General features: G+C 40.7%; 1 protein-coding gene across 1 annotated transcript in view; it reads left to right on the forward strand.

Annotated features, from left to right (window-relative positions):
* Nucleotides 1-8,002, forward strand: part of PAPPA2 (pappalysin 2) — a 389,726-nt gene extending 381,724 nt beyond the window's left edge. Inside the window, 2 exon segments of the mRNA XM_044003126.1 lie at nt 2,740-2,838; nt 7,274-8,002. Coding sequence (XP_043859061.1) covers nt 2,740-2,838; nt 7,274-7,348 — 174 coding nt within the window. The 3' untranslated portion in view covers nt 7,349-8,002.
* The last annotated feature ends 9,747 nt before the right edge of the window (nt 8,003-17,749 follow it).

Raw genomic sequence — 17,749 nt, forward strand, 5'->3', positions numbered from 1 at the left:
TATTTGGATGTATATAAAACAGAAACCCTGATTTCACTGTCCTTCCAGGTCCTATAAAGACTGAACAGCAAGGCCCAAGAATTGAGGATACACTCACATGCTGGACTATTTGTGTTATTCCCTGATTTACCTTTGTGGTAAAAAGAAGACTTAGACTTCCTTAATGCTCTCAGCTGACATTGCTGAACATCTGTTAAATAGCTGTCATATTCCATCCCAGAGTTAGAAGCATTTCAGGGGTCAGCACACCAGTGTGCAACCTGGATAGGGTGTCAGCTACTTGGAGACTTTTTAGCATGGGATTTCTTTAAATAATGAAGGTTAGGATTGTAGTTCCCTAAAACTTTAAACTGCAGAGTAGCTGCCAAACTGCACTGACAGAAGGGGCTTCATCACTGGGAGTCCCTTCAGAAGTATCAAATTCACATAGAAACCAGGGTGACCAAACCATATATGAGGATCCCTGCAGGGTTGGTATTGACTTAGAAAACCACATATTAACATTATCTATGATTTATTAATTATTTTGTTAAATATTTCTCTATTACATTGCATTCAGAGCTGCATGTCTGACACCATTGAAAGCAGGGTTCTAGGCAAAATATAATGATTAAGTAGTCCTAAATACTTTATTGCTAAATAAATATAAGCATCTGTAATATAATATATAAATTATGTTTTATAACTATATGTATATATATATATACATACATACACACACACAAAGATAGATAGCTAGGCTAACTTTTACTAGAAGCCTCTATAAGCCCTTGAAATAGGTGATATTAGCCCCATTGGGCAAATGAAGAAACTGAGGCATAAACAAAGGAGGGAAAGTGATTTGCCCCAAAAAACCAAAATTACAGTTATAACCTGAGAGGCACCAATGTCTTATATAGCCATCAACATGGATTCTTAACCTGATTTCCAAGAACTTACTCTTACTCTTAAAATTATTTTTATAACTATATTTCAATAGATTTAGCTTATTTTGTTATCCTAGGTATTTTGTTTTACCCATTTAAAAACGTTATTTTTATTTATTTATTTATTTATTTTTTGCAGAGATGCATAGGCTTCACTAGATTGCCACAGGGGTCAATGGAACAAAAATGGTTAAGAATCCCTGCCCTAAGCAATTAACTTGAGAGGTTTTTAGAGGCTTTGCAGTAATGCATCAGCTCAGGATGGAGGGGAGCCAATGTTATTGAGTAGGTGGGCTGGCTGGTAAGCCCTCCAAGATGCTGCGGGATTGTGTTTCCTGCCAGGGCCTTTCCTCTTGAGATACATGGCATTGGGCCACAGAGTTATTGTTTAACCACTTGTTGCTGTTCTTATCATATGTTCCCTTTTGGGGTGAAACACTCCATTAACTCTGGTTTGGCCTGGGCCTCATTCCCATTTTGGTTCCTGCTAACTTGCAGCAGTAACAGGAGCAAATGGAAACTGTTTGGCTTGCTCCCCTGTTACCCTGTGGTTTCACCACTGTGTGCACAGGACTGCTGCACATGTGTGAACATCTCTGCCCCAGGCCTGGGGTCACCAAATGCAATGTCAAGCTGCTCTTGGGCAGTCATGCTCTTGTATTTACAGAGCACCTCTGGAATCTCCTAATCTCTATGATCTAGTCTTCAACTGATCCAGGGGAAGTGATGGGTGGCATCATCATTGCTGGGCTGGAAGCAGAAGTGACCAATGATCCACTCCCTAAACTGACTGGTAACAAGTCAGTTCAATGATAAGAGTTACAGGCAGAGCCTAGAGCTTTGCTGTAGCTCCCACAGGTTCCTTCTGGCCTCCCAATAAGCTGAGCAATTCTTGACATGACATTTGCTTTTACTTGGGAAAATTAGGTGAAAATTCATGTCAATCCCCCCATTGCCATCTATTTTTTTAGTTTTCAGCATTTGTTTATATAAGATTTCCAATTTCCAATTTTTCTACCTCCCTCCTCTCCCTCCTCTCCTCCCCTAGACAGCAGGCAATCCAATATAGGTTATACACACACACACACACACACACACACACACACACACATATATATATACACACACACATACATATACATAACAACATTAAACATATTTCTGCATCAGTCATGCTATAAGAGAAGAATCAGAGCAATAAGGAAAAACCTCAAAATAGAAAACAATACCACAAAACAAAAGAAACAGTATGGTTCAATCAGCATCCATTTTCCACAGTTCCTTTTTTTCTGGATTTGGAGAGCCTTTTCCAGCATGAGTCCCCTGGAATTTTCTTGCCCCCATGTCATCTTAAGGACCCTTGGGACAAACCAATCTATAGCCACTTAGAAAATATAGAGACCAGTACTAGGGAAAAACGGCCCCTTCAGGAGACTAAAGAGACTGGCTTGCTCCCTGTGACGCTGAGCATTCCTAAGATGTCGTCAGCCTTGTGCAATGGTCCTGGAGTCATTAAATATCTCACTGCCATTAGCAGATACAAACGCCTTGCTTTTCTATAACGTTTGGTTGGTATCCTTTCCTGTCCCCTGTTTTTGTTTGTCCTTCATTTTCAAAGAAGACCACAGACGTCCCAATGACACATGTGTGAATTGGATTTAAATGAGGCAGAGCTCCAAGAAGTCACCAGCCTCACTCTAGGGCTTCTCTGATTTTCCTCTGTATCATCCTACGTTTGACCAGGGGGGTATAAAATAAGAACAGAGATGAATGGGATCATGCATAGACACTTATTTGTCATTTTCCCTAACAGCCTTTTCAAGCTGATGGGTGGTGTGATACAATCAACAACCGAGCCTACTGTCAGTATGATGGTGGAGACTGCTGTTCTTCAACCCTCTCTTCCAAGAAGGTAGGTGAGCAGAGTTTAGGCAGTGGGGCCCAGGGGATAAGAGCAGATCTTGCTAAATTCTCTGAGTTACTCTTGCACTGGTTCATCAGCCAAACCAATCTGAGTTTTTGGCAGGACCCGATTTCCAGAAACAGCCTACTTATTTTCCTCAAATATCCCTGCTTTGTAGTACGTGTGCACACGGGCGTGCATGCGCATGCTCACACACACACACACACACACACGCACACACACACGCACGCACGCACGCACACACACACGCACCATAAAACAAACAACCAAAACCAAAACAACTAAGGTGATCTTGGTATGAAGAGAAGCATAGACTCCAGAACGCGAGAAGTGATATTCCCGCTATATTCTGCTTTGGTGAGACCACATCTAGAGTATTATGTTCTATTTGGGGTTGTACACTTCAGAGAGGGCATTGATAAGTTGGGAAGTGTTCCAGGGAAAACAATCACAGTGCAGGGTTCCCTCAACCATACTCTATGAAGATCATATGGCAACTGGGGATGCTTAGTGTGGAGAAGACTTGGGGGCAGGGGGAAAGACCAGGCTACCTTTCTTCAAGCATTTAAAAGTCTATCGTGTGGGTGAGGCATTAAGCATTCTTTTCCTGGGCTTCAGAGAGTAGAAATAGGATCAATGAATGGGTGGAAGTTACCAAGAGAGAAATTTCAGCTTGATGCAAGAGAAAAACTTCATAAAACGATCATTATCCAAAAAGAAGGTGGGCCACTTTGCAAGTTTCTCTTCAGTTAAAAGCTTGACATCTGTTTGTGAGGTACACCATCAGGGGAGCTGTTGTTGAGGTATGGGTGGGATTATGAGATGTTCTCTGAAGTCCTTTCCTCCTCTGATGTTCTGTGCCTCCTTAAATAGAATTTCTTTGAACATTCAGGAGAAAGTAGGTGCCCTGGGGGAAAGGGAGAATCTTGAGAGCTACAGGATTCAAGTTGAGGGTTTTTAGAATACTTCGATGTTTTCTTCATCCTTTAGTCTCAGCAACAAAAGCAAAAGGCCCCACAGACCACCCCATCCACCACATCCATTCTCACTTAATGGCCCCCCTGCCAAACTTCCATATAATAAATGAGAGTGAAGGTTCATTTGTTGAGACAGTCATAAGGTAACATCTGATTTTTAAAAATTAAATAATGAAAATAAATTATTCATTCAAGGGGGCAGCTAGGTGGTGCAGTGGACAGAGCACCAGCCCTGAATTCAGGAGGACCTGAGTTCAAATCTGGCCTGAGGCATTTGACACTTTCTAGTTATGTGACCCTGGGCAAGTCACTTAACCCTCATTGCCCTGCCCCCACGAAAATTTTTTCTTTCAAGAGACCATTTCACAGACCACACTAGAAGTCTCCCCGGGTCACACTTTGGGAAGCACTGATCCGGATGAGTTGAGGGCACTGGGGCTCAAAGAGAAATAGAGAAAGTCATCTCGTTGGCGGAACAGACTTTAATAGCCTTTCTGGCAGGACATCATGGAGGAGATTCTGCCCTTCCTGATCACAGGAACATGGATTTAAACATGAAAGGGAAGGCAGTGACCATGTGGTGGGACAGAGTAGGAGGAGAAGGAGGAAGAAGATTTTTGGTAAATTTGCTCATCTGCAACTGGTCAAGGAAATCTTGCTTCATTCTTTGCACATGGGCCCACAATGAATTGAACACACGGTATCAGTCCATGCAATTTCCACATACCTTTCAGTTCAAAAAGTGCATGAGTATGTAACATCTAATACATCCAGGAAGCATCCCAGAACCCCACCTACCTACATTTAGAAGGATCAATTTGGGGGGCAGCTAGGTGACTCCCTGGAGTCAGGAGGACCTGAGTTCAAATCCAGCCTCAGACATTTGATGCTTACTAGCTGTGTGACCCTGGGTGAGTCACTTAACTCCAATTGCCTCACCCCCCCCCCCAAAAATTAAAAATTGGAAAGATCAACTTCCCATCACCCCCCACACACACACACAAACACACACACTCATACACACACATACACAAGCCTAAAACATAGGGTGGGAACTCACTCAGGTTAGTCCCCCGCATAGAGGCTGAGGAAGTCACATGATGGTCACACCCCCTCCCCATACTGTGATCCTGAGGGATTTCTGGTCCCTCAGGGAGGCAACAGGTAGGGCCAGAGTCATTTGCCATCCATTTGTTCTCTTCTTATAGCCCTATTGCTCCTGGTGTCACTAATACTTCATGTCCATGTCTATGAATATCCTTTCCCATAAACCACTCTCTGAAAGAGACCTAATTCCTCCTAGTATACTGGTTAGTGACCTTTGCCCCAGGCACATGATTTTCAGCTGGGAGCTGTACCTAAGCAACACTATGGAGCAAAATCCCCAAATCAATCTTCTACTCAGGGCAGATAATCATGGTGTCCATACTGTGAATAAATTGCTCTTGGTTGTGGATTTGGCTGTCTTGAATTTGTTGGTCAAATACAAGGCAAGACCTCTGCATGCTCTTCACATATTTCCCAAAGTACCTATGCACTCTGTTGCAACACAACATCAATAAATCATTGTAGACGGGTTGGCAGCAAGGAAAATCTGAAGGCACAGGTGTTGGGGAAAAGGATGTCTGGTAAAGGTACAAGTATATTCTGGGCCATTTCTGAAAGGGGGGGGGGTGGACTGGACAGAAGGAGCTTAGTCTCTTCCAAGATAATAGAGGAGTTCCAGGGTTTCATCAGAGCACTGAACTTTTCAGTAAATCTTTAGAGCAGACAGGGCAGATACATTTATCTTGGAAGGAACCAAAAACGGTACAATTGTCCTATAAAATTATCAAGACTACTAAGACTATAACAATGCATTGACTCTATACTACTACTACTACTATTACCACCACCACCACCACTACAGAAATATTAACAGAAATAAGCATTTATTAAGCACTTACTATGTGCCAGGGACCGTGCTAAGCAAAAATATTCTCTTATTTATTCTCACAACTTACTATTGCCCCTACTCACTGCAACCACCACCAAAACCACCACTACTCCCTCCTCCTTTTACTACTATTGATCGTAATTGGGGCCAGCTTGGTGGCACAGTGGATAGAGCACCAGCCCTGGAGTCAGGAGGACCTGAGTTCAAATCCGACCTCAGACACTTAACACTTACTAGCTGTGTGACCCTGGGCAAGTCACTTAACCCCATTTGCCTCACCAAAACAAAAAAGAAAGAAAGAAAAGATAGTAATTAACATTTGTACTGCACTTTAAGTATTGTAAAGCATTTTTATACATATTATCTCATTTTGATCCTCACTTTAACTCTGTGAGGTAGGTGTGACTACTCCATTTTTCAGATGAGGAAACTGAATCTAAGGGAAGTTAACAGTTTTTCCCAGGGTCACACAATTTGTAAGTGCTTAAGGTAAAATTTGAACTCAAGTTTTCCCAACTACAAACTCAGAACTTTAAAATACTATGTGACCTGGGTAGCAATGTGGTAAATGTCAGATTAGGAGTAAAACAATGTAGATTTTAGCATAAAACCTGCCTCTAATGTATGAGACACTAGGCAAGTTACTTAACCTGTCTAATCCTGTTTCCTCATATGTAAAATAAGTACTCTACCTACCTTATCATGGTATAGTGGCTTGAGAACTGTTTTCACAGTCAAGAAGATCTGGGTTCAAGTATGACATATTGTAGCTGTGTGATTCTTGGCAAGTCACTTAATGTCTCCATGCCCCAGGTGAATCTCTCAAACAAGGATTCTAATCCATTTTATGTGTCATGGACCCCTTTGTCAATCTAGTGAAACCCTTCTCAGAATAATGTTTTGTTTCTTTCATTATAACTGAATTCTTGAAGGAAGTTTTAAGGCATAAGACAATCAAATGAGACAACAGGTATGAAGAGTTTAAAAAAAAAATTACTTCCAAGTAGAAATGACAAGCAGGATGCTTTCAGGAAAACCTGGAAAGACTTATGTGAATTGATGCAAAGTGAGATAAACAGAACCAGGATATAGAAACAGCAATATTGTGTGATGATCAACTGTCCATAATAGCTATTCTCAGTAATACAATGATCCAAGACAATCCAGAAGGATTTATGAGGAACAGTGTTATCCATCTCCAGAGAAAAAACTGATGGAGACTGAATGCAGATAGAAGCATACTTTTTTCTTTACTTTATTTTCTTGGGGTTTTTTGTCTTTGTTTTCTTTTAACAGCATGAATTACAAGGTAAAAAATGTAAAAAACAGAAACTGTTTGGCTATTTCAACTAGGGCATAATAAAAGCCAGTAACAATGTGAAAAAAGAGAAGTTTGGTTGAAGTGTGTGGGTAAAAGTAATCTTGAAATAAACAGTATGAATTAAAAAAAACACTTCCAAGTATTCTCTTAACCCCCAGTGTGACACACTTTTCTCTATATCTCCAATAGGTAATCCCATTTGCTGCTGACTGTGAGCAAGATGAATGCACCTGCCGGGATCCCAAAGCAGAAGAGAATCAATAAATGGGGCAAGAAGACCCCACTGATAGCCCCCCTCAGAAGAGACCCTTTGGCTAAGGGGGGGTGGGGTGGGTGAGGAAGGAAGGGAAATCTGAAGAAAAGAATCCTTTGGAGAGCAATGTTGATAGAAGGAAGAGGTGCCTGGAAGAGTTCATAAGAAACAAGGGGGGAAGAAGACATACTTCATGAGAGGATGCCTCTAAGAGCCAAGCAAGACAAAAGACATTCGAGTTACTGATAACCATCATGATCATAATTGTAAAAGGGGAGAACCTCTTTCAAGTGACAAGACAACTACTTGTGATGGGCCAAGATCCCCCTGTACCATGCCCCACTCTCATTTTGATCTCCAACACTCTCCTCTTCTTCTCCCCTCTCACTTTCCACCCCACCCACACCCAACTTGTAAACTCAAACTCAACATCAGCTCAGAGAAGAAGCTGCCAGGGACTCCTTGTACCTTCTTATCATAAGGGGTCTGCATCTAGCTGCCTCTGTCTTCTCTAACCTGCCCTGCTTTCTTTCTTCTGCTGCATAGACTCTTTCAGCAGTAATGAATTTAGTCATGAACTCTCTACAAGTATTTAAGCAAAACTACATAAATATACGAAATATATGATATATTTTTTGCTGTCTATTAAGGTAAAACAAATATTCTTTGTCACATAGATGCTGTTGTAAAGTACATGCCCCCCCTCCCCCCAAAAAGAAGCTAGGAGTCTAGGGGTAAGAACTGTAATCCTTTTTCACTAGGTTGCAGGGTCTAGACAGGGAGTGAGAGATTGTAAGATAACTGTGATCATAATTATCCTTTGATACTTTGGATTTGGGCCCTGGGAGCAGGGCTGAGACACACAAATACTGAATGAAAAACCATTTTGTGAAAATGAGAACAAGAGACCTAGATCATTCCACTTTCCTTCCAGTGTCTATTCAAACAAGGTAGGTTTTGCCTGGGTGGTTGATGTCCCTAATATTTCACCATCTAAAGACGGCATGGTGTAGTGAATACAGAATTGACCTTGGAGCTGGGTAGATCTGGGTTGAAATCCTACCTCTGACAGATAATGACTGTGTGAAGCAGCCAAATCACCTTCTCTGCTCTAGACAATTCTCTAAGACTTTCAAATTACAGAAAGGGCACTGACCTGTTGAATGGGGGGTTCCCTAAACCAATGAACTCACAAGTTCAATCTCTATCCCTGTAGTTGCTATTGAGCCATCTGGGAAAAGTAAAGTGTCCAGACTTGCAGGAACTCCTTGGTTAGTGACAACATGACTTCGACTTTATTCCAGATATACATGGGAACTAGATGAATTTTCAATCCTATCATCTTAAGCATGAGGTTTAGGAAATCCTGGTGAGACAGACAATGGGATATAAGAATGAGGACAGAGACGAGATTGAAATGGAGGTCTGTGGGAAACAGAAATGCTAGAAGAGGGAGCTTTTCCCCTTTCAAGTTTATTTCATTGGAAGGAAAGTATCACTGTGTAGGATGGAGTTATTTGTGCCTTTTTTTTCTTGGGCAGGTAAAGGATTGAAGTCCCTTGCTTTCAGTGTCAAAACCTTATTAATATTTTCCAAATATTTTCAAGAAGCCTCCATCATGGGTTGGCAAGAGGGCCAGTTAGAAAAATTAAATGATCAAAGCTTCCAGAACATGTAAAAATCCTGCCTGGTTCATGAAGTTCAGTTTGCAAAAATGTACTTAAGAAAGTTTGTGATATAAATCTGCTATATGTTCTCTTTCTTTAGTTTAGTACCCATTGTTCTCTTGTCTGGGGCCATGATCTCTCTATATTCCTGATTTCCCTTTAAGTCTCCACCTTCAATGCCTCAGAGAATGAGAACTTAAAGGCATCATCCCCTGTTAGAACATTCACCTGCTCCTGACTCTTAAGAGTACACAGTTGACTTGGGCACCATCCAGGGTTTTTTTCACTCCCAAGGCTAACAAGGGTAGGATGGAAATTGTCCAATGTGTATAACCTGTATAACTCGAATGTGAATCTCATTCACTCACTTAGGAACAAGTATTTGCTGAAGACCTTCTGAGTGTTCATTAGTGTAGCCCCAGGAATTCACTTGTTTCTCATTATCCCTACCTTCTGTTCTATGCCCTTATCACATAAGATCTCTCCTTTGACCTAGAGAAAAAATTACTTTAAAAAAAATGGAAATGGCAGTTGGATAAAAGAGTGGAAATTCAGACAAAGATAAAGATAAAGAAAACCTGAGCATAATGAGATTTATCAGCTTTAGGGTTAAAGGAGGCCCCAGCTCGGGGTGGGGGGTGGGGGGGTTAAGAGGGAGATAGAGGAAGAAATGAGTCAAGGTGACTCAGTCCCTAAACCAAGCCTGGAAGCATACCCAGGGGGTTACTTTTGGCAGTTAGAGATGATCCAGAGAGTCCAAAGGAAATTCAAATCAAACATTGCATGAAAAAAAAAATCTATGACCCATAGATACAGATGCAGCTAACTGGAGAAACACATGGAGTTAGGGTGCCACTCTGTGGGGAGATATGTGAATTTCAGCAATATGAAACCCATGATCTTTACTCAGCCATTTAGCCCCAATGGTTCAGTTTTAAAGGAAATTAGTATAGTAATCTTCCTGCAATGCAGCAGACTTAAATATAAGTACATCCCCAAAGTTCCAAAGATATGTGTCGCATGTTGGTATCTGGGTAAGTCTCTAGCAGATACTTGTTAGTTGCTCCTTAGCACCTTGGACCAGTAGCCATGGGAAAGCAAATAATAAACAGCTATAGTTTCATATTGTACTACATCCATTTTCCATTGAAAACCTCTGAGTAAGAACAAAAAAGAAAAAGAAAAAGAAAAAGAAAAAGAAGAAGAAGAAGAAGAAGAAGGAAAGATGAACTCTGGGAATCTCAATATTTTCCAAAGGAAATTGCTTCTTATTTTCCCAAGCGCTCTGATTACAACACACACACTTTGGATCACTAACTCCCAAGCCCACAATTTCTTTTTATCACATGAAGATGAAATGTTCACCAATGGTCATATTAAACATTATTTTAGAAGTTAGCATCCTCAACACACCCAAGAGCATATATTCTAAAATGCAAAGGCCGAGAGAGGGGAAACACACATTATTTCAAAGAACAGGGGATCTTTCTGTCATAGACCCCTTTTAGCAGACTAATGAAACCTATGGACCCCTCTTCATAACAATTTTAATGCATAAAATAAAATACTTAGGATTTCAACTTTTGTGGTCATGACCCCATTCGGGATTTTCTTGGTATAGATATTGGAATGGTTTGCCATTTCCTTTTTCATCTCCTTTTTACTAATGAGGAAACTGAGGCAAAATAGGCTTAAATGATTTACCCAGGGTCACAAAGCTAGTAATTGTCTCAGGGCAGATTTGAACACAGGAATATGCATCTTCCTGACTCCAGTCTCAGCATTCCATCTATTGCATCACCTAGCTGTTCATTATTTTGAAATACAATAATCAGAATAGTTAAAAAAAAAAGTTCATGGACTTCAGATTAAGATCCTTTGTCCTAGAAGATGTAGCAGGTTGGAGATGAAGTGAGGGGAAGCAGTGGAGGGGGAGGAGTAAAATGCAAAACAAAACCTATGATCTAATTTTGATAAAGCGCCCTTCTGCAGACCTGTGGCCACAGAAAATCAAGCAAATATATCTCTGGTTCTGAAACAGACTAGGTAGGATTCCTAGGATGCTGGTAAACTTTTCTTGGAAAACAGTAGAAAGAATCAGTTATTCATTTTACAAATTACTCTGCTAGAAAAAATGTTTTTAGTGGGATATGAAGATGGGGGAAAATCTCAATTCCTTGGATAAGCCTTTAGGCTTTCCTGCATTGTCTGAAGGTTGAGGCACAGGTCAGAAAGCTATGGCAGCCATTAAGTCTACCCAAACAAGGCTGTAGTCCTAAACAAAGAATGAGAAATCTATTTTTCATACCATCCTTTTTCTCTGCCCAGCCTCTACATAAAGTTGACAGTAAGCAGGGTTTTTCTTTTAGACTTCTTTATTTTTAAACATTTTGTTTACTGTTGCTAATGTTCTTGGATCCCTACTGTGGTAGGAATACAGGAGCACCCATTTCTTATTGTCAGAAAAGTCATGCAGTCCCAATCCACCTTCCCCTGGTTACAGCTAGACCTGAACTAGCAGGTAGCAGTCATTGCTCAGCTCTAGCCTTTCAGAGATGACAATTTCCTCCAGGTCTTATCTCTGAGATCATAAGAACTTATCAATCAATCACTCATTAAACATTTATTGCGTGCTGACTATGCACAAGGCACTGTGCTAAGCACTGAGGATACAAAAGTAGGAAAAAGACAGTTTCTGCCCTTAAGGAGCTCACAGTCTAATGGTTCAAGTATCCAAATAAAATCTTTTCTATGACCAGAGACAGGTCAGGAATTACAATGACCAGTCATGAATTTCCCAGGGGACAATGACATGCACTAAGCCATTGCCCATTCCTCACTTCCAGGTGAAGAATCTGAAGGTCAAAGGCGGGGCTCTGGTTGTTTACCCCTGGTTTCCAGGTTCCAAAACATCATTCCTTGGTCTCTATTCTCCCCTAGAATCTTTGTTTATGAAGGATGTGTTGGAATAATCCCAACATAGCAGTTGTCCAGTTCTGGTCAGCTCTTTCATGGTGTTACCTTTGACCAAGATGGTAAAGATGGTAGCAGAGAAAGGGGAGAGAGAGAGAGAGAGAGAGAGAGAGAGAGAGAGAGAGAGAGAGAGAGAGAACACTATATGTGAAACAAAAGAACAAGGAGATCATTCTGAAATACATTCTTTTCTCTTCTCTCCATCACTAGGGTAGGGATTTAGCTTGATTGGCCTTTCTTCCCCTTCTACCCTATAATATTGTTAATGGGTGCATCAGTTTAAATCCCTTGGGGATGGTGTAACTGGGGACACAGTGAAAGGAACTGATCTACTGTATCGCAAAACTGCTAAAGCCAGTTATTTTGTAAGATTACAATATGTTCATTAAAAAAAACAACACACAAAAGGTAAAATGTCTCAGGTGCCTACTTCTCTGTCCCAGTCTCTTGACTTCTCTTAGCCCTGCTTCCTTCCCCTACTACTTAATAAAGGGTCTTGCATCATTCCTGAAATTCATTCAACAGATCAGAGTGCTTGTTAAGTGTAAGATTTTGTGGTTAATACTGGCAGAATATTCAGGTTCTTCTAGAAGTCTCTATTAGACTTCTCCAATTCAAGGGTCACTCACTCTGGATCATGGGATCAAAGATTTAAAGCTGAAAAGGATCCTGGAAGCTTTTTCCAACCCTCTAATTTTATAGATGAGGAAACTGGGTCAAAGACAGGTTAAGTGACTTACTCATGATCCCATTCCTAGTCAGTGTCTCACCTGGGATCTGAACCCAAACCGTTCTGATTCCAAGTCCTGTGCTTTCTTCACCATACTATTCTGCCTCTTATAAAGAATGTTAGCAGAGTTTTGGCAGTAATGCAATTCAATAACAGTCAAGTCAATAAACATTTATTAAGTGTCTACTGTGTACCAGGCACTGTGCTAAGATATGGGAATAGAAAATGAAAGACAAAAACAGTCCCTGTTCTCATAGTCCAACAAGAGGGGGACAATATGTAAAAAAAGATTATAGAGAGTTCAGGTGCTGAGGGAATCCAGAGTTTAGTTTAGACTGGATCTTGAATCTCAAAGAATGTAGCATTTAGCAGAGGGATAAGACACCAAAAAATAATAATACACAAGAATATATGCTAAGCGTGTTAGAATTACAAAACAGAGTGCTACTTAAGGTCTTAGAAGGAAGTTCCTTACCCACTGGTTGGATGATAAGAGATGCTTCCTGAAGAAAGTGACATTTGATTTGGACTTTACATGATGGAGAGATCTTCAATAGATTAAAAAAGGAAAGAGGGAATACTAGGCAGAGTATTTTACCTTAAGCAAAGAGAGAAATGTGAAAGTAGTGTGGGTTTAGGCTTGGGTTTGGGGGAGAAGAGAATTGTTACATTGGGATAAAGCATAGAATAACATAGGAACAAAATATTCTTTTTGAGGAATGGCTAGTTTTAACTGAAACACATCGTTCAGTGCATTCTATTTAATATATATATTCGTTAATAAGTATCCTGGCTACAGCTTTGGAGTCACATTGCTGGTCTTCCAGCTGGCGACCCTGAGGTCATTGCTCAGGTACAGTAATCATGCTATATTTTGTTAATCCATTCCAATCTATTCCCTGCAGGGAGAGGGGGAACAGCTAGGTGGTACAGGGGATAGAGTGTGGGACCTGGAGTCAGAAAGACTCCTCTTCCTGTGTTCAAATCCAACCTCAGATACTTACTAGTTGTGTGACCCTGGACAAATCACTTTAACCCTCTTTGCCTCAGTTTCCTCATCTGTAAAATAATAATTTCCTCATCTTTAAAATAATCTGGAAAAGCAAATGGAAAATCACTCTAGTATCTTTGCCAAGACAATCCCAGACGGGATCACAAAGAATCAGACATGACTGAAATTGACTTAAGAACAGCAACAACTAAAATATGAAGGGGGATAAAATATGAGAGGAGGCTTTAGTGAGAAGGTAATTCCATATTGTCAAGGACCTTGAATGCCAAGAAAGGAGAGTTTGAATGTTATTCAACCTGACAATATGGAACTAGTGTGGATTTTTAGCATGAGAGATGGGAACAGATTTATTTAAAAGGATGATCATTCTGGCAGTGGTATGAATGATGGATTGAAGCAGAGGAAGACTAGAGGTGTGAGAGACACAAAGAAACAATCGCATCGGTCAATAGGCAGTAATAAGAAACTGTAACAGAATGGTTTTAGTGAGAACAGAGAAGAGGAGATGCCTTCAAGAGGTGTTTTGGGGATGGAGTTGACAGGAGCTAGTAGGATATGAGAAGTGAAGAAGAGGAAAGGAATCAAAGATAACCCAAGATTACATGCATGGGTGCTGCCACCCACAAGAAGATAAAAGTCAAGAGAAGGGGCAGGGGGAAAGAATGGGAGTTTCACTCTGGACATGCAGAGCTTGAGATGTCAGTGATGTTTCCTGATAGAGAGATCCTGTAGACAATAGGAGATGCAGCTCGGTGGACCATTAGAGAGATCATTGGCTTTGCAGTCGGGATGTCATTTTTCAGTCTTTTTTTCTAAATGTCTGACTCTTCATGATCCCATTTGGGTTTTTCCTGGCAAAGATGCTGGAGTGATTTTCCATTTCCTTCTCTAGTTCATTTTATAGATGAGGAAACTGAGACCTGCATTCCAATACAGTTTCAGACGATGACTAGCTGAGTGACCCCGAGCAAGTCACAATCTCTATTTATTGCAGTTTTCTCATCTGTAAAATGGAGATAATAATACCTACCTCCTAAGATTGTGAGGATGAGATAAGATAATTGCAAATAGAGCTGGGGGGACAGATGTGGGACTCACTAGTGTCAATATGATAGTTGAAGTCATGGGAGTGAAAGAGATTTCAAGGAAGAGAATATAGAGAGAAAAGGGGAGCCAAGAATTGTAGTCATGCATAAGTGCCCAAAGCAGGTGGAGGCAACTGTTTAGAGAAGTTTAGCAAAAGAACAAGAGGTGAAAGATCACAAGGGACAGTATGATGATTAATCACACTGATAGCGATTTCTCCTTGAGAACAGGAGGTCTATTTATCAAGTACAGAGCCCTTAAAAAGTAAAAGAAAAAAACCCACATTGACCACTTTGAGGAAAATTTTGCTCCAAAACTAAATGGAGAATGTGATTCTAATACAGAATCTTAAAAAATCTATTCAAACCAAACATTCACACAAAGAATATGGACATGGATTATATAACATCTCCTGAGTCCTGATGGATGGATACCAAATCCATGGAAAAGCCTCAAAGTGATGAGGCCAAAGTGAGAGAGGAATGCTGCCCCAGGAAAAAAAAAAGAAGCTTAGCTTCACTGCTCCAAGGAGGAAAGAGGGGGAAGGGGTGGCTGGTTAGCCACAAGGTTGATTAATCCAAAAAAAAAGAGAGAGAATGAGCAAAAGCTAGAAGAATCTTTCTAGCTTCTGGAAGCACAGTCCCATGAAAACCCGAAGCCCCCAAAGGTCTGAAAATACCTCCAACCCCAAGCTCTGTCCCTTCCTGAGTCTTCAGCACTTTCACAATCTATCCCAAGAAATTCAAGCTGTTTCCCAGGTTAGCAGATCTCAAATGAGAGAGAGACATACAATTCGTTCATTTCTGATCAATTGTTATGCATGGCTGTATGTGTCAAAAGTCACATTCAAGGTACAGGTCACATTTTTTCCCTAGTCTAGCTTCCACACCAATACTTATGGTGTTCAAAGTCATGCATCCAACTTTGCAAGATTGAAAGAAGCCTGCTTTCCTCCCTTCCTTCTTTCCTTCCTCCCTTCCTCCCTTCCTTCCTTCCCCCCTTCCTTCTCTACCTTCTTTCTTCTTTCCTTCCTTTTCCCCTTCCTCTCTCCTTCCTTCCTTCTTCTCTCCCTCCTTCTTCTCTCTCTCCCTCCCTCCCTCTCTTCCTTCCCTTCACCCTCCCTCCCTCCCTTCCTTCCTCCCTTCCTTCCTTCCTTCCTTCCTTCCTTCCTTCCTTCCTTCCTTCCTTCCTTCCTTCCTTCCTTCCTTCCTTCCTTCCTTCCTTCCTTCCTTCCTCTCTCCCTCTCTCCCTCCCTTCTTTCCTTCCTTCCTTCTTCTCTACCTCCTTTCTTCTTTCCTTCCTTTTCCCCTCCCTCTCTCTTTCCTTCCTTCCTTCCTTTCTATATAGAAAATATATGCATACAAGATAATTACAAGACACAGTAGGTAGAAAGTAACCTATTACAATTATTTATTAGAAGCTAATGATAGCTAACGTTTATATAGCCCTACTTATATTACCAGACACTATGCTAAACAATTTATAATTATTAATCAGTCGATACTTACAGCAATCTTGCAAGGCAGGTGCCCTTCTGGAAATAACTTTGTAGTTCAGTCATTTCAGGTCATGTCTGACTCTGTGGCCCAATCTTGGGGTTTTCTTGGCAAAAATACTGGAGCTATTTCCTTCTCCAGGTCATTTTTCCCAGTGAGGAAACTGAGGTAAATAGGGTTAAGTGACTTCTTCAGGGTTACACAATTGGTAAGTGTTTGATGCCAGATAAGAACTCATGAAGTTGAGTCTTTTTGACTCCAGGCCTAAGGACTCTATCTATTGTATCACCTAGGAATAAGTAAGGCATTTTCAAAGCAGCACCACCCATATGACCAAGGAGAGTCGAAGCAGCTACCAAAATATACCATGGTATTTCTGAGAGACTAGGAGAAACTATCTGCTTCTTACCTCTCAAAAGCCCACACAAAGCAAGAGTCAGGAGAGAGTGTGTAGCAACAGAATAAGTATTATAATCTTACACAATTAAAGCTGATTATGTGGCTGACTTTAGGAACAAGCAAAGGGCAGAGCCCTGGATTTCTCCCTCTCCAACCCCAGGTCTAGGGAGACAATCAAGGATGATACTATTGCTTCATCCCAACCCTCTCCTCTCCTGGCTAGGACATTTCCAGAACCATTATCAAACTCAAACCAAAGGGTTAAAAAAAATCTTGTAACTGTTGAGTGTATTCGTGTATAGGTGTAGTTTGAAGACATGGCTCTAATAAAATGAATCTTATAAAGATACCAATTCCTTTGCAAGGCAAGGGGTACCACTGTGGTATATGTTTTTATTAAATTATATTTTTTTCCCTTTCCTAAAAACCTCAGGCTATGACCAAGTATACCTCCATAAACCTTTCACCCAGGTAGAGGGTGTAATTAGATCAGAATAAAAATTTCCGCATTAGAAAATCAGCAGTAAGGGCACATCTCAGGTCCTTTCAAATGTGCCTGTTGTCACAGTGCTCATCTTGAAGGTCACCAGGGTCTTTTAGCTTCCCTATAGACAATTAGCTCCTCACAAAATATTACAAAGAACTCACCGGCCATTTCTGCATCATAAAAGGAGAAAATACAAAAGCATTGAGGTACTTATTTTTTCCTAAGGGATCTTCCAGCCAAGGGAAATATTGGCGCAGTCTCATAGGCCCTGGCTTAAGATTGTTAAACTGCACTTCAGAAAATAATAAGCGAAAGCTGCAAATCAGGCTTGATTTCATGTTTTGTTGATTGTCTAGAATTAAGAAAGTGATGGAGAAAATGTTAATAGTCAAGATTAAACTTTAAAATGTGTCATGCATATATTTTGGGGGAGAAGAGAGCTGGTTGGTAAATATTTACCAGAAAACTGTGACCAAGAATGTCGGCTTAATTCTGTAGAATCTCCCAATATACTAAAGTTGTCCTACAACCCAGAACCTGAAGCAATCCATTGAGGTCTCAA

Source organism: Dromiciops gliroides, chromosome 4, assembly GCF_019393635.1.
Source record: "Dromiciops gliroides isolate mDroGli1 chromosome 4, mDroGli1.pri, whole genome shotgun sequence".
NCBI lineage: Eukaryota > Metazoa > Chordata > Mammalia > Microbiotheria > Microbiotheriidae > Dromiciops > Dromiciops gliroides.